The following is a 19,610-nucleotide window of genomic DNA, read 5'->3' on the forward strand; positions in this document are numbered from 1 at the left end:
TTTCGGCATAAAAATGAAAAATCGAATAATGGGGAAAATCGAATAATGGGGAAAATCGAATAATGGGAAAATCAAGAAAATCGAAAAAATCAAGAAATCGAAAAAATCAAGAAATCGAAAAAATCAAGAAAAATCACCCACTCACGAAAGAACTGTCCTGAGTACTTCTGCAAATTCATCGCCGTCATTACCATTATAATACATATATATACATTTACTCCTTGTTAACCTGAGGGGCCCATGCAACCTCCTTGGGCAGCTCGAAAGAAATGCAAAACATGTCCTTCTTGGGAGACACCTTTCGAACCCAATGCATTCCAACCTCGTTGGGGTCCAGTCGCACGTCGATCTGCTTGTACACCCGCTCCAAAAGAGCAGCCTTGGTCTCCTCCTTGGAGGGCTCTTCTTCTCCAGCCTCCCACTTGTGGAAGCAATGAACATGGACATGAGGAAGAGGAGTGTCCTGGGAGAGACCGTCGACAGTCGTGTACAGACCCTTGAAAGACCACAGAAACTCGATGGCCGAGTCGGGCAAGTTCATGACGTAGTGGCTGTAGTGATTGGGAATGTCTTGCTTGACCACGGGCTGTCCGGCCTTTCGCTTTCGCACCTGAACAGGGTTAATAGTGGGCTGGGTCCTTCTGTGTTCGTCCAGCAGCTTCATGCTCTGTTGCACGTACTCTGCGCCGTCGAGATTGAAGCACTTGACATACTCGGAGACCTTGTTGAGCTTGACATTATGTTCCAGAGCCTCGTACGAGTAAGGGTTGAGATCGTTAGCCATGACAAACAGAGAAGTTCGTCCTGAGGGAACGGCAAAGGGACCCACGCCTGCAAAGACGTCACAGACAGCCGTAGCAGGTGTGTTGTCGGGCTCGACAGCGGTTTCGGTGCTCTTCTCGTGGTTCTCTCTCTTGGCTCGCTCCTGCTGCTTACGTTCACGCGAAGAAGCCTCTCCTCTGAACAGGCTGACCAGCCGGTCGTGCTCGGTATGCAGTCGCGAGTTCCAGTACACCTTTGCGAAATCAAACTGGAATCGGCAGCCACTCTCATGCTGCTCCACCTCGGTGTTATCTTCACCGGCCAGAACGTCCATCTTGAACGTTCGGAACTTCGTGTCGATAGAATCGACCTTGTTGACCACGGTCTTGACTCGGGGGTTCTTATCGAGAATCACCTGGCCAATGAGTCGGTCGTAATCCTTCCATTCAGACCGCAGGTTGAGATGAGCCACATGTCCCACCATGGAGAATCCACTGGGAATCTCGTCTTTCTCCGTGACTGGCAACACGGAGTAGAAAATCTCGTCGGCTCGCCAAAAGTCGTAGTCGAGATCTTTCACAATCTTGGTAATATCTGCCTGGGCCTCGGTCAGCAGCTCCTTTCCTCGGGGACTCAGCTGGCTCATAACCTTGGAGGCTACATCTTCACCTCCCTCGAGATCCAGATCGTGTCTCAGAAGAACGGCCCGGCCATTGTCGTCCGTCTTCTGAACGTGGTTAATGCTTCGCAGCTGCAAAATGTCGGCCTTGCACTCCTTGGCGAACTGCGCAATGTATTTCGGATCAGGGAACTTGGCCAGGGCCAGGTTGAGAGACACGGTGAACTTGGACCGGTCCAAAACCGTCATTTCGCGGTTCAACGGGGGTTGCGGTGTGTACATTCTGCGGTAGAGACGGTGTGAGAGAGTCGGCGTGAGAGATTTCGGTTTCCACAGACCCTTCCAGAAGTTGAACTTCATAGAGGACTAAAAAATCGTGCATGTTGAAAACTTCTTATCCAGCATTAGGTTCTGATGCATTGTGAATGAATAATACACCTAAGTAATTAGTTTGATGTGGTATGAAAAGTTGTTGAAATAATTCATGGAAAATAATTGAAATCTGAGTCGAATTTGATATATCTCTGCAGAAAAGAACAAGTTCGATTTTTCTATCAATTTTCATAGTGATATTGTTTTATATGCTCTTAAAAAATGATTTTATACACTTTTGGAAGTAAACCGATTTTATCTGAAATTTAAACCGATTTTGTCTGAAATTTAAATCGATTTTGTCTGAATTTTGAACCGATTTTGTCTACATAATAGTTGGGTAAAATAAAACTGCTCAATATAAGTCGTAAAAGTTCGGGGAAAATTAAAAATATATTATTATTTCTCCTTAGAGTCTTATTCAATCTTCAAATAATCCGTAAATATACTCGATACCCCGTTTTTCCACCCACTTCATATCCTTCTCTTCGCCACACTCAAACCTTGATTTAGAAAAATATCCCAGGCACATATCCACCATCAAACCACCCTTATTACATCCACAAGTGCAACACAATGGCCATCTTGACGATTCAAAAGGCGACTCCCCGAGAGGAGGAAGACGTGGAAATGGTGTATTCGGACGCCGACTCGGACGCCGAGGAGCAGATGGTCATGTCTGACGACGAAAACGAAGATATGGACGACAATGCTCAGGCAGCAAACGTGGCTGCGGGTCTGGTGACGCCCGGCAAGCTGATTACAGAGGACCCCATTTGGATGCGAGGCCACGGTACCTACTCGGTGGGCAACAAGACCTTCTCATCCACTGCTGGAGTGGTGACCAAGACCAACAAGCTGCTGAGTGTGGTACCGCTGCGAGGCCGATACCAACCCCAGATCGGAGACCACGTGGTGGGACGGATTGTGGACGTGGGAGTGAAGCGATGGCGGGTCGACATTGGCGCCAAGCAGCTGGCTGTGCTTCAGCTGGGCTCCGTTAACCTGCCCGGAGGTATTTTGCGTCGAAAGCAGGAGTCCGACGAGCTGCAGATGCGAGGATTCCTCAAGGAAGGAGATCTCATCAACACAGAGGTTCAGTCGCTGTACCAGGACGGATCTGCTGCTCTGCATACCCGTTCGTTGCGGTACGGTAAACTGCGTAACGGAGTTCTCATCACTGTGCCCAGCGCTCTGATTGTGCGTGCAAAGAGCCATGTTCACCAACTGCCTGGCGGAGTGGACACTGTGGTGGGAGTCAATGGCTGGATCTGGCTATGTATGGCCTGGGCCAATTCTCACCTGACTCGAGAGAACACCACAAGTATCACTCGACTGGAAGAAGAGGCCTCTTTGACTGAGACATACAGTGACAAGAACGAGGACATTCCCCGGTCTGTCAGAGAGAACATTGCGCGGTACGCCAACTGTTTCAAGGCTCTGGCTGCTAATGAGGTTGGTATCACCGAAGATCGAGTCATTGCTGCCTACGAAGCCAGTTTGGTGTACCCTAGTGCTGGAGACTTGATTGATAAGGAGGCAAAGGAGATTATTGCTGCCAAGGCTATTGCTGCGTGAACATAATGCCTTTGAAGGTACAGCCTGAGTGTTGGGTGTGAAGCGGAGACTCATCTAGGGAGTAGCACTGGCTGTGGCTCTGCATGCAAGACTGGACACGGGCCAGATATAAATGTATTTATAACAGATGAAGATTAGCATTGTATGTTTTATGTTCTGGACATGGAGAGTTACAGATATAAAGTACTTTTTTAAATCAATGGCACGTACATTTCTGACGAAGAAAACACTCGTAGATGAGAGAGAGATCTATTGCATGTACTTGTCGTAGTCCAAAACTCCTTCGGACTGCAGTAAGCACATTCGGGATATATTGTGATCACATGCTGTATCATGTGACACGATCTACATTACCTGACGCCCTTCTTTCCCTACAGTCTCTCGATCAGGTATATTCCTTGATACTATTTACATATATACAATTACTTCTGTTCGGGCTTGGTCTCAACCTTGGTCTCGACCTTGACGACAGGCTCGACCTTCGGCTCCTCGGGAACCTCCAGAATGTACAGGTGGTTTGTTCCGAAACCACCAGTCTTGTTCTTGACCACGGTCATGCCACTGTCCCGCACAATCTGAGGGATGTCGAGGTTCCATCTGCAACCCCAGATTTTGGCTCGCTCGTCGGCCTTCTTGTCCAGGTATCGGGTGATGAACTCCCAGGCGGACTTGCCGTGCTCCAGCAGCACCACCTTTCCTCCAGGCTTGAGCAGCTGCTTCATTTCGGTGATAGCCTTGACGGGGTCTTCGTGAGAACACAGTCCAAAAGTCTCAAACACCACGTCGTACTTCATTCCCGAGTCCTTGGCCAGATCGTAGCAGCTTTCGGCCTTGCCCTGCACAAACTGCACCCGCTTAAACCGAGGGAAGGCCTTTCGGAACTTCTCCTCGGCCACCTCAAGCATGGGCAGGGAAGAGTCCACAAACGTGATGGACTTGACCTTTCGGGTGTCCAGGTAGTCGATGTTTCGGCCCGTGCCGCAAGACATTTCAAGCACGTCACCCTCCAACTCCTTGGCCACCTTGTGTCTCCATCGGAAAATCAGACCCCATCGCTCCTCCCACTTCATCTTGTCGTCGTACACCTTGGCCAGCGCATCGTAACACTCGGTGGTGTCTCGGGGAGCAGCCACGGTCTCGGTTCGGTCAAAGTCAGTTCGGCCCTTGTGCAATTCCCGCTTGGCCTCGCCCTTTTTCTGGATCTCGGGCAGCTTGGTGGCCACAAGCCAGGTGTAGGCGATGGCGGCTGTGAAGAGAACGGAGAACGTGGCGAGCTTCTTGAGTCGCTTGTTTTTCTCCTCGGCCTCGTCCTTGGCCTGCTGGCGCTCCTGCTCGGCCTTGGGACGCACATTCTTTAACAGAGCGGCCTCACGGGCCTTTTTGGCAGCGGAAATCTCCTCAACAGACATTTCCTTACGTCGCTTGCCTCCCTTGGGCTGCTTCGCGGTCTCGAGCCCATAGGGATCATGGAGACGAGTGGCGGTCACGTGGAACGAGCGCGCAAGTGGCGCCCGACACACAGACACCGGACTCAATCGAGCTAGTCGAGGAAGCATTTGTCAGTACAGTACTTGTTACTGAAGATGCAAGATCCGCCTAAAACTTTGTTGGACATGTGGTTTGATTAGTCAGCGGATACTGGAGAGATCAGGTTATGACTAGGGGATTGAGACTTTTTGGAGCGGTTCTTTTCGTTGAGCAGGATTGGTATCTTGTGGAATTTCCCTTTTTTCGGGCGATTTTCCTTTTTCGGTCAATGTATTTTTCAGACCATTTTCAGACCATTTTCAAATATACAGTATATTTTGTCTCAATTCGGGTTTGTTCAGGTTGGTCAATTGATGTGGTTCGACGACATATTCGCGGTGATTGATGTTGTCGCTACTTGTACACTTCCCGCGTCTTCGTGTATCGATCGCTTTATCTGCTCAATTCTTGAAATAATTCATTCGAATGGTGTCAATCATATAATTACACCCCGCTATTTCCGCAACATTATAATTACAAAAACACCACATTATACGCTGGGAAAAAACGCCCGTTCTTTTTTCCATACATATTCAATGTATCGTAATTACAGATGATATAAGTATTGTACAATGTACTTGTGCGAAGTGGATGACAGGTGTATATGGAGAGCGACAATATTGGAATAAACACGAGCTCGTCAGACAACACCATGTCACGTGACCGACCCCTACTAACCAATTCATATAAGTGCCTCAACCAAACACCTTTGCACATGCAACTCGCATCTCTCATTGTTGTACTGCACCCTGAAACGCGTGAATTGTGCACAGTTTCAACCCTGACTTTTTCGCTTAGTCACAGTACATACAATGGGTTCTACATGACGAGTATAGTACAAATACAATGTATGATACTATCTCGGCTTGTACTGCCATATAATAATGGTCAGTCCACTATATGGCAGCATCTATTATACAACACCCATCAAACCAAGACCGAACCGTAGGTTGCTATTACGCTCGATAGATTGCTGGGGGTCTGTCTGTTTATGGTTCGTTTGGTTTTTATTTCTTCTTCCTTTTTCCCGTTTTTCCCGTTTTTCTTTTTTTTTCCTTTTATCCCTTATTTTCCTTTTTCCTCTGCCTCTTTTTCGGGGTCTCTTTTTCGGGGTCTCTTTTTTTCTCTTTACGTACAGTACGTTGCACTCTCCCAACCGTAACGCGAAACCCTAACCCACCAGCCAAGCCAGACTCCTCGCCCAGCGGTTGGACCTGTCGTCACCACCGCCCCTCTCGAAAATTTTCTGAAAAAAAAGAGCAGCCCCGATTTCGTCGCAAATCGCACCCGCATCTTTCTCTCCCTTCACGACTATGACGGACAACGACTCTTCGGCCCCTACGGAGCCTAGCCCCCGACTCTTTCTGAGACCTATCGGTCCTGACAGTATGTATTGATCGAACCCAAGGAGGCACCCAAAGACAGACCAGACCAGGCCAAACGAGGCCAAACGAGGCCAAACGAGGCCAAACGAGGCCAAACCAGACCAGACCGAAACACAGACAGAGGTGAGATACACACGACCAACCCGAGAGTCGCACACTGGCCGTCCAATAGCGCGTGGACGGCTCACTCATCCACATACCCTTCCCCGTTCGTTTCTCCACCAATCCTTTACCCCTGCTCTGTCCACCCCCCATCAGATAATTGGATGAACACAAACACACGCAAGTGATGGCGTTGGTGTATGAGCTAGAAAATCATACATGTCGTGTTACTCCCCCCCCCCCCACCTCATGGTATGCCGAGTCTGCATATACCAACCCATTCATGATGACCTCGGAAACCCGACTCTTGTCTTGACGTTCGTTGTTATTTCTCCTCTTTCTCTTGTTCCTCTTCCTCTTAAAACCAGACCTTTGCGATTATCCTTGTTATGATATATTCCATTTCGGGTTTCCTAGGATTTCCTTTCCTCCCCTTCATTTTCAATTCCTCTTCTATCCCACCCTCTCTATTTTGTTCCTATTCTTTGCTCTCCCTCTCCACTTTTCACTCCACAAGTAGCCATACTAGTGATCTCCAGGCCTGGTTTCTTTTTTCTTTTCTCGTTTTCTCGCTCCCCACCCATGCCACGCACGCCTCCAAACCTCTGACCCGCCCGACTATCCTCCGCTTGATACGTTGATGCCAACTGCAACGCACATCTAACACAAGCCAACAAAGAGCAGATCGAAGACCTGTTCAGCTCCCATGGCCCCATCAAGGAGGTCAAGCTGATCAAAAACTACGGCTTCATCGAGTTTGACAGTCTGGACGACGCCATCCGGGCCAAGGACAACGTTGATGGCCAGCCCCTCAACGGCGAGCCTCTCTTCTGCACCTACGCCAACCCCATCAAGGTGCGAGAGCCCCGAACCTACCGGGACCGAAACGATCGTAACGATCGAGGCGGTGACCGAAAGGAGGACATTTTCCGAGTCAACATCTCCGGCCTGGCTCCCGGTGTCTCCTGGCAGGATCTCAAGGACTTTGGCCGAACCGCCGACGTCGACGTTACGTACACCAACGTGTCTCGAGACCGAGAGGGTGAGGGCACTGTCGAGTTCCGATCCGCTGACCAGATGGAGCAGGCCGTCTCCAAGCTCGATGGAACCGAGTTCAAGGGCGAGATTGTCACCCTTAAGATTGATGTGAGTATTAACCAGTGAGGCAGACACGTCCACATATAAGTCAGCTAACACAGCCCAACCCCCGACCTCGTGAACGACGAGGCGACCGACGAGGCGACCGCGGTGACCGTGGTGACCGAGGAGGTCGAGACGGTCGAGACGGCCGAGACGGCCGAGACCGACGACGAGACACATACATGCCCTCTCGAAACGGCGACCGAGGTGACCGACGAGGTGACCGACGGGGAGGCCGGGACGGAGGACGTGGCGGTGATCGGGGAGACCGTGGAGACCGAGGACCCCGACGAGACCGACCGGGACCTCGAGGCGACCGTGATCGAGACGACCGTGATCGAGATGACCGACGAGATCGAGATGACCGACGAGATCGAGACGACCGTGACGACCGTGACGACCGGGATCGGCGACGAGACGACCGTGATGTCCGAGATGAAGCTCCCGAGCGAAGACGGTCTCTGTCTCCCGATGCTCGACGTGGTTCTCCTCCTCCCCCTCCTCCTCCTCCTGCTGACCCTGTGTGGTAAGCCCGCGATGGTGAGGTTGATCCGACGCTCCGAGTCCTGTATTGTGCTACTCCGTTTATTTTTATAACTTGAAAGCGTATCCCCCTGTGGCTGCTACTTGTACCAGTCCGGTTTGCGCAAACTATTTGTACTATATATAATTAATGTGGTTTTTACCAGCAGTAGTCGGTGAACTGTTTGGGCCAGGTGCTGTCAGAATACGAGACTACACTGGAGAACAGTCTAGTATGGCTCAAAGTAGCCAGCTGAAAGTAGTAAAGATAGCGCATATAGCGACTGTATCATTTGTAAAATAGAAAAATGGGGGCGCAATTGCTATATTTCGTTCTCCCCATCCAATTTCTATAGTCGCTCTTTCGTGTGTAGTTTTGTCCCTCCTGCATCAAGGTTGCAGAATATGCACCCTCAAAATTCACAGGCAATATCATGACAGTACAACCACACTACAACAAGTACAAGTACAAGTACAAGTACTCGCACCCTTCATCAGTCTGAAAACAGACATGGCTCCTCGAAAAAGTAAAAACCAGCTGCGGCGAGAGAAGGCCAAGGCTGCCAAGCTTGCGGCCAAGGAAGAATCCGTCAAGCCGACAGAGCAGGCCGCTTCTGCAACGACAGTTCCATCTACAACTACATCCGCAACCACCAAACCAGCATCTACAAGTTGGACAGCGTTTACGGTTGAGATTGACGAGAATGACGAAAAGTTTGCCGAATTCCAGCGCATCTTTGAGAAATTCGACCCCGCCAATGTCCAAACCGAGCCGGAGGAGAAGCCCACAGCCACCGACAGCATGATGTACTCGGACGACGAAGAGTACGAGGATGACGACTATGTGGACGAGAAGCAGCAGACGTTAGTTAGGTCGAAGAAGAGGGAGAAGATTCCGCTTGCAGAGCTCAAGGCCAGCACGTCCAAGCCCGATCTGGTGGACTGGCACGATGCCGATGCCATGGAGCCGTTCCTGCTGGTGCATCTGAAATCGGCACCCAACGTGATCCCCGTGCCTTCGCATTGGACACAGAAGCGCGAGTACCTGAGCTTGAAGCGTGGTTTCGCCAAACAGCCGTTTGAGCTGCCTCAGTTCATCAAGGACACAGGCATTATGGACATGCGGGAGACTGGAGCCGAGGACGAAAGTACGCTCAAACAGCGGGCAAGAGAACGGGTCCAGCCAAAGATGGGCAAGATGGATATCGACTACCAGAAGCTGCACGATGCATTCTTCAAGTTCCAGACTAAGCCTCGGCTCTACGAGTATGGAGACCAGTACTTTGAGGGCAAGGAGTTTGAGCCTGATCTGAGCAAGTACAGACCTGGAGTGCTTTCCAAGGAGCTTCGAGAGGCTCTCAACATGCCCCCCAATACCCCCCCGCCTTGGTTGTTGCAAATGCAGCGGTTTGGACCCCCTCCTTCATACAAGGATCTGCGCATCCCAGGTGTCAACGCCCCCATTCCTTCTTCGGCACAATGGGGCTTTCATCCGGGAGGATACGGAAAGCCACCACTGGACGAGAACAATCAGCCTCTCTACGGCGATGTTTTTGGACAGAATGTGGTCAAGCGGTCCACCGATGTTGACAAGTCGTTATGGGGTCAGCCTGGAGAAGATGAGGAGTCTTCTGAAGACGAAGATGACGACGAAGAGGAGGAAGTGGAGGAAGAAATCGACGACGAAGGCCAGGGATACGTCGATGGGGATGTTGCAGAGGCTCAAGAGCGTTACCAGGAGGAGCAAAAACGGTATCGGGGACCCACAGAGCAGGCTCGAGAAGAGGCTCCCTTGGATCTTCGAAAACGGCGCCACGAAGAGGTGGAGGAGGATTCTGGAGAGAAGACTCTATATCGAGTGCTTCCCACCAAGAAAAAGGCAATTACTCAGCTCATGGACACGGATTTTGTTTATGACATGAGTGGAGAAGGAGCTAAGGGTGATAAGAAGGAGAAGGAGAAGGAGAAGGGGACGGAGACTAGCAGGGACGATCTGCAATCAAACATTGACAACTTGTTTGATAGTGTTCGGGGTAAATAGATGGAGTATGTAATTTATCATTGTATTATACGTCAAGCTACATGGCCACGAATTGGTGCAGCATACACATTGCAAGTCATAAATTATATTCACTGGGCTATTATTGTTTCTTGGTGGTCTTTCCGGCGAGAAACTCGGCCATGTCGAAGTTGTTGATCTGCTTCTGCATATCTCGGGACTGTGCGGGGCCCTTCTTCTTGTTCTTTTCGGCCTGGATCTTCTGGAATTCCGCCACGGCCTCGGGGTCGAGGTGCTTGACCAGCTTGGGCACTCCCACCACCATGATTAGGCCTCCCAGAGACATGAGCATCATGGGCGACTTGAGCATGTTGAAGGCCGAAAATTGCTCCCGCTCCATGGTCAGCTTCTTTCGGGCCACGGGGCCAATCACCAGCGGGTAGGAGGCTCGAGGTCCCAGGTCAGACACTGAGTGGCCAGCAAACACCTCATGGATCACGAGCTCGGTGGCATTGACAATGTCGATTCGGTAGCTCTTAGGGGGCACCAGTGCCAGGTTGATGGAGTGCAATTCCAGCTGATACGAGCCCTCGCTCAGATCCTGCAACGAAAAGTGGCCGTCCTTACGCAGATAGGTCTTGTAGGGAGCGGAAGACGAGGCATCGAGAGGCTCCACGGAAACAAACGTGTTGGCCAGTTCTTCGGCGGACAATGGAAGGGTATCCTTGGCCAGTGAGCCCCGCAGAGTGTATGCTGCGGAGATGGCCGTCAGCTGGAGAAAGACCAGCAGGATGTGTAGCATTTTTGTTGTGTGGTGGTGATGACGAGTGCTGGAGATACTGGTCCATGATGATGCATACATGTGCGAACTTTATGTGAGATGGTGTAACGTGAGATTATTGGGGTGTTTGTGGTACCAAGATGGAGCTGGCGGTATGGTTATTGTGGCTGTATCGTCAGCATCTCTGTCACATTTCTATTGACGGAGTTATTGGTGATTTACTGCCTGTTATTAGTTAGAGTATTCCCAACTGTATTTTGTTGGGAGTAGTTGAAATGTAGTTGGAATGTAGAATACTTTTTTATGTTCATATAAAAGCTACGGAGATTATCACAGAGAAATTTCGAATATATATTCGTGATTAGCGGGGTGGTTATATTCAGGGAGCCATGTCCGAGCCCTGTTAGCTGGACACTTTACGCAACCACGAAAACAAACCGAACGCACGGATGTTACGAAACACACGGATGAATCAATAAATAACGATAAATATATTAGGGGCCCTCACGATTACTCACGGGGATGCTTGAGATGCAAATTTTTAAATGCTATGCTATGCTATGCTATGCTAAAAGAATGAGGGGGTGCTTTAGGAGATAATGGCGGTTGTCTTGACAGGGTCGTCGTTGGCAATTTTTCTGTCCCATTCCTCGGGGTCGTACGACTGCGAGTCTTGAGAAAGCTCGTCGGTGGTGATCTCGTCGTACATGGCCGAGGCGTTGGGGTCCTCGCTCCATGTCTCTCGAGCGCCTACCACTGGAGATAGCCAGTTGAAGCCGTAGTATGAAATGGCCGACACCAGGAAGCCCAGGAAGAAGTTGAGTTGGTACATCTTTCGGGCGGTTTCGTTGACTCCTCCGTCGGACACAGCGTCGGCAAAGCCCACCACGTTGATTGCGATACCGCAAAAGTAGGCTGCAAATGCCCGCCAGTTGACTCCGTACCGGTACATGTAGGTGGAGCCCTTAGAGGCGTTGTAGAGGTCGCCGACGTAGATGTAGCCCTTTCGTACAAGGTAGTAGTCACTGAAAGAGCAGCCTGCAATGGCCGACAGGAAAGTGGCGTATGCAGACAGGTAGGTGGTGAAGTTTGAGGAGGAAGAGAGCAGGTGCCAGGGACAGATGCAGAGAGCAATGCCTGCGCAGATGAAACCTCCTCGTCGAATATTGATGTACTTGGGCAGCAGCGCGGTCATGTCTGTGCCTGCCGACAGCGAGTTGGCGGCAATGTTGGTTCCCAACTGCGCCACGGCAAAGGCAAAGCCCAGGAAGAAGACGCCGGCTCGGCTGCCGGACTTGTTTCCTTCCAGGAACTTGTGCAGAACGTCCAGGGGGTTCCAGATGTTTTCGTCGTAGAGAACGGTGGCCGAAGATGACACAATGATACCGATGAATGATGTCAGTGAGAATGCAGTGGGCACGGCAATGAGCTGCGACAGCACAATGGCGTTAGGTTCTTTGGCGAAACGGGTGAAGTCCGGGGCGTTGACAATGATGGTAGCAAAGTTGGACAGCGAGTTCATGATGGCGGTCATAAAGGCCCAGCCCATGACCGAGCCGTGAACGGTGGCGGGCTGTTTCATGATGGGACCGATTCCGTGGGCCTTGACACAGGTCCAGACCAGGAATGAGATGCCTGCGACAGGCACGATGGCGGCCTTGACCATGAAAAGGTGCCGCAGGTTGTGGGGTCTGATGTAGATGAAGGGCAGGGAGAAGAGCCAGAACAGAAAGTAGGAGAGGAACTCAAAGGTGGTGGTTCCACTTCCGGGGATTCCGTTTTTCATGTGTCGAGCACTAGGCCAGATTGCCAGAAGACACACCTGGATACACTGGCCTCCCAGCCAGCCCTGGACTCCGTACCACACGCAGGCCATGACCACTCGGTTGATAACGGGCCAGATGGAGCCAAAGATTCCAAATGTCGACCGGCCGGCCACGGGAAACGACACGTGGTAGATTGCTCCGATTCGTCCAGACAGGACCACAAAGACTCCGCAGAAGAAGTAGCCGATCCACACGCACAGCCAGACCTGCCACCAGGTGAGTCCCAGCTGGATGCCTGTGGCGGCAATTTCCCAGGTGTTGATGTTGAAGGAGTCTGCGATCCAGAAGGACACGAAGTTCTTCCATCCCCAGGTCTGGCGGGCGACCTCGACCGGTTTCAGATCCTCGTTGTTGAGAAATGTGTTGATCTCTCCTTCCTTGGTCGGGACCTCGATCCACTTGAGGAACCGCTGCAGTTGCGAGTTGTATTGGGCCATTCGGGGGTGGTTGTCGAGATGCCGTTGGAAAAAGGAGTGCTTTTCTTGGTTGATAGAAGGCACGACTTTTTCGTCTGACAGCTCGAGCTCGGAATCGTGGGCCATTTTTATGCGCTGCCGCTCAAAGATTGCTTATCTGAGGGAGAGGAGGAAACAAGACCGGACCGTTGAAAAGATTCGATAGACGCTTTTTCCCTTCGCTTTTTCGTTCTCTTTTTTTTCATCGCCGCACATTTGAGATGCCAGACAAAGAGCCTCGTGTGACCAGAACTAATTCAATCCGGGTTTAGCCTTGGACTATAGATAAGACAGTGGCCGGCTCTTATCAACCCTCGCGATAGCGGGGTTTTGGGGGTCTAAAACAGGCGAAAATGCCACGCTGTCGTTTGTGGGGCAATACTCGCGGGTTCTGATTGGTTATCCCTGCTCCACATGTCCCCACAACGGCCAGACCGTCTAACCCTTGCTGCCTGTAGCTCTTCCAGATTCATGCAATGTGAAAAAAAAAAGGGAAAAAAAAGGGAAAAAACGCAGCATCAAATCTGCACAACGGGTGAGCGGGTCCGTTAGACATGAGCTGACAGCCGTCGTGTAGCCGTGGCGTGAGTCTGTTCTCCACGTCACAGATCGCGTCGCAGAGCCCAATGCCATAGACACGCGGCCACACTGTCTCAATGTGACCCTTCGATATCGCCCCAATCTTGCCTCTAAGTTACGGCGAACCGGCCCGGCTGATAGAGCCTGGAGAGGTTGAGTCTGTTGCGGCAGGGCGAAACCAGAGCGTGTGGCGAATTAAATTACCCTAGACGAGACGAGTGGCTGAAGTGGCAGGAACCGTTACTTGAGGGTTAGGTGAGTTGGTTGGGTGCGAGCACTGTATAGAGGGCGTCTCAGGGTGGATGTTTGGTTGTGCTTGTACTGTGGCAGAGCACCTCTATTTATACAGCTATCTCGCGTACTTGTATGTTAGAAGTACTTGTACTCCTCCAATGGATGTATCAATTATTTGGCCAACTTAAGTTTCAATATTTTTTATATTTTTTTCAGATATTTCAGTGCGCAAAATAAGCAACCGAGATGATATACGCTTCCCTTTTATTGTTTACAACGGGAATTAAGAGATATATATATTTGGGCAAAAATGGATAAAATGGGGGGAAAAAAAGGGAAAACTGGGAAAAAAAGAGGAAAAATGGAACAAAAGTGAAAAAAAGGGAAAAAAGGACAAAAATCATCGAACCAAGTAATAAAACCGCCCCAAAAGACCCCTCGAGCAATCAGACGTCCCCATCACCACCCACAATTCCAGATGAACACTGCCTATGCGAACACTCTAACTCCAGGGTAACCCAAATATTTAGCCGCCCCGAGCCGCCCTGCAGAGTTAACTTCCGCCGTACGCCTTATATGCGACCCCCTGAGCGGTCCCTGTGTCAAACACTGATAAGTAGATAGCAGATAAGTGGCAATCTGATAACCGGCCGATAGGAGAATGTGGGGAGCGGGGAGGAGAAGGGTGAAGGTGTCACGTGGAGATAACGTCACGTGAAGGAGCACGGACTGTGCCTTGAGTGTTTACTGGCTGTCACAGACACTGCCTTGTCCGACGCTTGACCACTTGGAGATGTATCACCGGTACTCACGCTGACTCCTACAATTGTCCATGCAGGACAAGAACCAGTTCAACAAGACCCAGGGATACATTAAGTACATCTCCTGTTTGAAGGGTCTGCCCAGGCCGGCCCTAACAAGGGATACTTCATCCAGCCCACCGTTTTCACCGACGTGAACAACGATATGTCCATTGTGCGAGACGAGATTTTCGGCCCCATTCTGACTATCACCAAGTTCAACTCCGTTGACAAGTACCCACACCACTGATACCAACAAGGCCCACATGTCGCTGAGAACATTATCTCTGGTACTATGTCGGTCAACTGCTACAAGGCCTTCCACGAGGCCGTTCCCTTTGGAGGATCCAGGAGTCAGAACGCGCGCTATCAACGACCAACAGTCGGACTTGTCCTTGATAGATGTATACGGTATTGTATTTCGACAAACGGCAGAAGCACGTGTGTTCAGACAACAGTCTCTACGGAGTTAGTGCTTTAGATCGGATGGCTATCTGAAGAGGGTGATATTACGATAGGAAAGATGGAGCAGATTACCCACGTCCACACGTTTCAACGCACCCCAAAGTACATACTCTCGAACTGGTTGCTCGGTCGAGACGGAGTGCCATGTGCACACATACTGAGACCCATAGACAGCATAGAGGCATAGAGAGATGTGGGCGTACAGCCGTAGAAACATCTGTCCATCATTCACCGGTGCTATTCCAGTCTTCTTGGACTTGCCATGTTCAGTACAAGTACATCTTCCACATCAGGACATGTCAATGGAAGATGAAAGAAAACCACATAGATCAGAAGAAGAAGAGTCAATGTAGCCAGAGAGTCAATCAATGCATTCATGAACCCGTTTCTGATCATATGCTCATCTTTCAATTCAAATTCCAACCGTTTATCCAAATATAAATACCACCTCGACCCCCTCAACAGGTAGACATAACCAACACCACCAGCACCACCACCAGCACCACCACCAGCACCACTACTACAATGATCAAACTGACGCTGACTGAGGAGCAGTTCGTCCGTCTATTAAGACCCGACAGGATCCCGATTAATCCACACGCGTGCTGTGTTCAATAAGAGCGATCTTACACACATGTTTCTCAGTGGACTCATAAGTGAATGAATACTATTACTACTGTACTCGTACTAGTACCCATAGCCAGTTGTTGAACCTGTAAGTGTTAATAACAATCAATGGTCGAACACACGGTCAAATAACCAAGACAGGTACAGTACCGGCTCTGCAGATCTGAGGTGTTGCACGCTACCAGCGTAAAAGTACATACTGGTACAATGTTCCACCCACTCACATACGCCAAGGAGACCTTGACAGTACTTTATGACCCTCCTAAACGCTCCCCCGTCTTTTAAGCCCAGTTGCGGCTATATCCTGGTGAAAATACGGCTCCCGGTGATCAGCCATAGTCAAGCACCAGAGAGAGCCTAGTTAGTATTGTAGCGTGAGACCAAACGAGAATCCTGGATGCTGCAATTGTTTCTCCAGTTGCAAAGAACGGTCGGTGTATGTTTGAATAGTACATCTTCTTTTTTATTGCTGTGGACCATGTTGAAACGGGTGATGCACGACGAGTACAAGTACAACTACAAGTATGGCAGGATGTGTACATACAATAGGGGTAGAGCGTAGAGAACAGGACCAACGAAATCACAAGTGTGCTGCAAATCCGGGGAAATTGATACTCAATCTGAATCAGATCAAGATTTAGAATTCATTGATATAATTATTCACACCCCTATTCTCAGTAAAATTGTCCAATATGGAGCCATTACTACGGGCGTCCCTTCACAGGCTCTTTGCTCCACCTACCACAACAAGAACACCACTTTTTCCAATGAACAGAAAAGTTGAGGGCAAATGGAGATCTGGAGAGCATTCATCGTCCGTTATATAATCTGAATCCGTCTTTATTTTCACCCCTCTCATACAATATTTCGACTTGTATGTACAATGTCTTACAGTCGAGTGATCCCCTATATCAAATAATTTCCAGCACTGTACGATATCCACTGTACGATATCCACTGTACGCAGACAGAAACGTGATTCGAAGCAGACTCAAGCCATCATGTTCATCCATCGATTTTACCATTTCCCAGAAATTTTCGCAATTTTCCGCAATTTTCCGCAATTTTCCGCAATTTTCCCAGATTTTACGCTTTTCCAGCATTTTCCCCCATTTTTTTATTCACCTCACCAAAACCCTATCGTTATCGACCCGTGACCTCATTTAAGGTTTAGGTCGTCTGTTGGGCCCCGTTGCCACGGTTACCGCGCCCCAAACAGAAGGTTATCCCTCCACTCTTCACGCCACTCCACTCCATTACGAGTTCATTCGAACATGAATTTTCTGCGCAACATTCTGGGCTCTGGGTCCAAGCAGGAGCTTGCGGTGATCCCGTCAGGCCAGCTGTTTCTCAAACGGTCGCCGCACTCGGTCAAGGGCGTTTCCGAGTGCATCTACAAGGAGGCAGCCGCCATCATCCGAAAGACCGAGGTGGAGTTCCAGAGCCAGCTCATTGTCCAGAGAGTCTACGAGGAGGGCGAGGAGGCATTCGAGGGCACCGAAGAAGAGGACCAGCTTGACGACGAAGAATGGTGCTATCTGATTGACGAGGCCCTTCGAATCAGCTACTTCATGCAGGACGGCCATGTGGTTGTGACATGGAACGATCTCAATGGCGACCCCGGAGACCGGTTCGAATTCATCTGCGACACCAGCATCAAACCCGAGGTGTATGACAAGTTCTCCAAGGTGGCCCAGGAGTGCATGTACGAGCGAAAGTACACTGCAAGTGCAAAGGGAGTCAGCGAAGACGATCTCAACGAGTTTGACTACCCTCCTCCGGTAACAGAGGTCGAGGCCAATGAGTCTACCGCCGTGGACGAGTCCGTGGCTGCTGACTTTAACGAGGTGGACAAACGCGTGGCACACGACACGGAAGGCATCTTCGTTAAGGAGGAAGAGGAGGGGAAGAAGGAGAACAAGGCCCACGCTAGCGTGCCTACAGCTGCTCCCGAGACTGTGGCTGCCGCGGTGGCTGCGCCTGCCTCCGCTCCTGTTGTGCAGGACTTGCCCCAGTTCGACGCTCTCCTGGGAGAGAACAATGCTGAGCTGCATCTGTTTGATGCCGGGACCGGTGCGTTTGAACTGCAGGCAGCCTCCACCACCGTGCGAATTGAGGAGGTGGCCAAGCAGTGGGAGTATTGGCTGACTGTGACGAACGGAACCAAACCCGTACTGGGCATGCCCATCACCTCGGAGATGAACCCCTGCTTCAACTACGAGCATCTGTCGTTCATCTTCAACTACTTTGCACCTACCGGAGCGGGTTTCTCGTGGCTGCTCAAGTTTGGCTCGTTCGAGGAGCTCGAGATCTTCCAGCAGGTGTTCATGCAGGCTCTGTGGCAGAGACTGCATCGTCAAAAGTACACAACCGCTCCCGAGACAGAAAAGGACTACCTTTCCGAAGCCTTTGGAGCTATGGATATTGACGACGAAGGCACCACCGGTCTGGAGGATCTTCCTGAGGAGGACGAGGATGAAGATGAGTTTGAGGACTGCCCCCAGGGCCCCGCACGAGACTTCTCTGATGACGAGGAGTACGACAACGACGAGGTGTTTGGAAAGAACGACGATCTCGACAAGAACAAGCTGCTTGCCGTCGGAACTTCCAACGACCGGTCGTATGTTGTACGAGGAAACCGAATTGGAGTGTTCAAAAATACTGCCGACAACGAGCTCGAGTTTGCCACCACTATTGAGAACATTTCCAAGCCCGACAAGACGTCGTTCAACCCCGACAAGATGATGCTGCATTACCAGGACAAGCACATTGTGCTGCAGGACAAGTCTGAGGGCAACAACCTGTACAAGATGGATCTTGAGTACGGTAAGGTGGTGGACGAGTGGAAGGTGAGTGATGACTCCAAGAACGGCGTTGTCAGCTTTGCTCCCTCGGCCAAGTTTGCGCAGATGACTGGCGAGCAGACCTTCCTGGGAATGGCCAACTCGGGTCTGTTCCGAATCGATCCCCGTCTCAGTGGATCCAAGCTGGTTGATAGTGAGCACAAGAAGTATGCCACCAACAACCAGTTTTCGGCTCTGACTTCCACCGAGGGTGGCCACATTGCTGTGGCCTCGCAGAAGGGAGAAATCCGACTGTTTGACCGACTTGGAATCAATGCCAAGACCGCTCTCCCCGCCCTTGGAGATCCCATTCTGGGCGTCGATGTGTCTGCTGACGGCCGATGGATTCTGGCCACCTGCAAGACTTATATTCTTCTGATCGACGCTACAATCAAGGATGGCAAATACGAGGGCGAGACCGGATTCAAGCGGTCGTTTGCCAAGGACGCCAAACCCCGTCCCAAGCGTCTCCAGATTTCCCCCGAGCATGTGGCCTTCATGCTTGCCGAGACTGGTTCTGGCTTGAACTTCACCAAGGCGCATTTCAACCAGGGCCCCAATTCTCGAGAGCAGACGGTTGTGACGTCTTCTGGCCCATACGTGGTTACTTGGTCGCTTAAGAAGCTGCTGCGAGGAGACGCCAACCCCTACCTCATCAAGCGGTACTCTGACCAGGTTACTGCTGGAGACTTCCGATTCGGCACTGACAAGAACGTCATTGTTGCCACCGAGGACGATGTCAACATGGTGTCCAAGAAGTCGTTCCGTAAGCCCACGCGGGAGTCTCTGGCGACTCCTGGCATGCGACGGGGCACTCTGGGACGAAGTAGCATTGTTAACGAGTTGTACTAGGTGGACATTAGGAGCGAGTTGATGGACCGGAGAGATAGCTGTGCATTTGAAAAACGAAAAAACACAAGCAAAAAGAAAGAAAAAAAATACAACTGGAAAAGTTGGTTTATATAGTTAATAGATACCTAATGATACTACAGCAT

General features: G+C 50.5%; 10 protein-coding genes and 1 non-coding gene across 11 annotated transcripts, besides 2 other annotated features; 5 read left to right on the forward strand and 6 right to left on the reverse strand.

Annotated features, from left to right (window-relative positions):
* Nucleotides 1–214: 214 nt before the first annotated feature.
* Nucleotides 215–1,741, reverse strand: YALI1_D07118g (uncharacterized protein; the record flags this gene model as incomplete). The annotated part of the gene is made up of 1 exon (XM_502445.3): nt 215–1,741. One exon carries the CDS (start codon nt 1,739–1,741, stop codon nt 215–217), a length of 1,527 nt encoding a protein of 508 aa, XP_502445.3.
* A 588-nt stretch (nt 1,742–2,329) lies between these two features.
* On the forward strand, nt 2,330–3,331 carry YALI1_D07124g (uncharacterized protein; the record flags this gene model as incomplete). Its single annotated transcript, XM_502446.3, has 1 exon — nt 2,330–3,331. The coding sequence occupies one exon, from the start codon at nt 2,330–2,332 to the stop codon at nt 3,329–3,331; it is 1,002 nt and encodes a 333-aa protein (XP_502446.1).
* A 422-nt stretch (nt 3,332–3,753) lies between these two features.
* Nucleotides 3,754–4,887, reverse strand: YALI1_D07149g (uncharacterized protein; the record flags this gene model as incomplete). Its single annotated transcript, XM_502447.3, has 1 exon — nt 3,754–4,887. One exon carries the CDS (start codon nt 4,885–4,887, stop codon nt 3,754–3,756), a length of 1,134 nt encoding a protein of 377 aa, XP_502447.1.
* Nucleotides 4,888–6,171: 1,284 nt separating this feature from the next.
* On the forward strand, nt 6,172–8,015 carry YALI1_D07162g (uncharacterized protein; the record flags this gene model as incomplete). The annotated part of the gene is made up of 3 exons (XM_068282619.1): nt 6,172–6,244; nt 7,016–7,491; nt 7,545–8,015. 3 exons carry the CDS (start codon nt 6,172–6,174, stop codon nt 8,013–8,015), a joined length of 1,020 nt encoding a protein of 339 aa, XP_068138720.1.
* A 143-nt stretch (nt 8,016–8,158) lies between these two features.
* On the forward strand, nt 8,159–10,048 carry YALI1_D07182g (uncharacterized protein; the record flags this gene model as incomplete). Its single annotated transcript, XM_502449.4, has 2 exons — nt 8,159–8,179; nt 8,312–10,048. The coding sequence occupies 2 exons, from the start codon at nt 8,159–8,161 to the stop codon at nt 10,046–10,048; spliced, it is 1,758 nt and encodes a 585-aa protein (XP_502449.4).
* A 100-nt stretch (nt 10,049–10,148) lies between these two features.
* On the reverse strand, nt 10,149–10,868 carry YALI1_D07209g (uncharacterized protein; the record flags this gene model as incomplete). The annotated part of the gene is made up of 1 exon (XM_502450.3): nt 10,149–10,868. One exon carries the CDS (start codon nt 10,866–10,868, stop codon nt 10,149–10,151), a length of 720 nt encoding a protein of 239 aa, XP_502450.3.
* Nucleotides 10,869–11,376: 508 nt separating this feature from the next.
* Nucleotides 11,377–13,155, reverse strand: YALI1_D07232g (uncharacterized protein; the record flags this gene model as incomplete). The annotated part of the gene is made up of 1 exon (XM_502451.3): nt 11,377–13,155. One exon carries the CDS (start codon nt 13,153–13,155, stop codon nt 11,377–11,379), a length of 1,779 nt encoding a protein of 592 aa, XP_502451.1.
* A 1,524-nt stretch (nt 13,156–14,679) lies between these two features.
* YALI1_D07252g (uncharacterized protein) lies at nt 14,680–15,331 on the reverse strand (the record flags this gene model as incomplete). Its single annotated transcript, XM_068282620.1, has 2 exons — nt 14,680–15,142; nt 15,219–15,331. 2 exons carry the CDS (start codon nt 15,329–15,331, stop codon nt 14,680–14,682), a joined length of 576 nt encoding a protein of 191 aa, XP_068138721.1.
* A 52-nt stretch (nt 15,332–15,383) lies between these two features.
* On the reverse strand, nt 15,384–15,800 carry YALI1_D07257g (uncharacterized protein; the record flags this gene model as incomplete). The annotated part of the gene is made up of 2 exons (XM_068282621.1): nt 15,384–15,680; nt 15,726–15,800. The coding sequence occupies 2 exons, from the start codon at nt 15,798–15,800 to the stop codon at nt 15,384–15,386; spliced, it is 372 nt and encodes a 123-aa protein (XP_068138722.1).
* A 78-nt stretch (nt 15,801–15,878) lies between these two features.
* Nucleotides 15,879–16,070: a sequence feature (Protein overlapping with rRNA (YALI1_D07261g, AOW03631.1) was converted to a misc_feature.).
* Nucleotides 16,063–16,181, forward strand: YALI1_D07261r. Its single transcript, XR_011031477.1, has one exon. It is a non-coding gene; the product is annotated as a 5S ribosomal RNA (ribosomal RNA).
* Nucleotides 16,121–16,228: a sequence feature (Protein overlapping with rRNA (YALI1_D07261g, AOW03631.1) was converted to a misc_feature.).
* An 818-nt stretch (nt 16,229–17,046) lies between these two features.
* Nucleotides 17,047–19,467, forward strand: YALI1_D07271g (uncharacterized protein; the record flags this gene model as incomplete). Its single annotated transcript, XM_502453.3, has 1 exon — nt 17,047–19,467. The coding sequence occupies one exon, from the start codon at nt 17,047–17,049 to the stop codon at nt 19,465–19,467; it is 2,421 nt and encodes an 806-aa protein (XP_502453.3).
* Between the last annotated feature and the right edge of the window lie 143 nt (nt 19,468–19,610).

This window comes from Yarrowia lipolytica, chromosome 1D (assembly GCF_001761485.1).
Source record: "Yarrowia lipolytica chromosome 1D, complete sequence".
Taxonomy (NCBI): domain Eukaryota; kingdom Fungi; phylum Ascomycota; class Dipodascomycetes; order Dipodascales; genus Yarrowia; species Yarrowia lipolytica.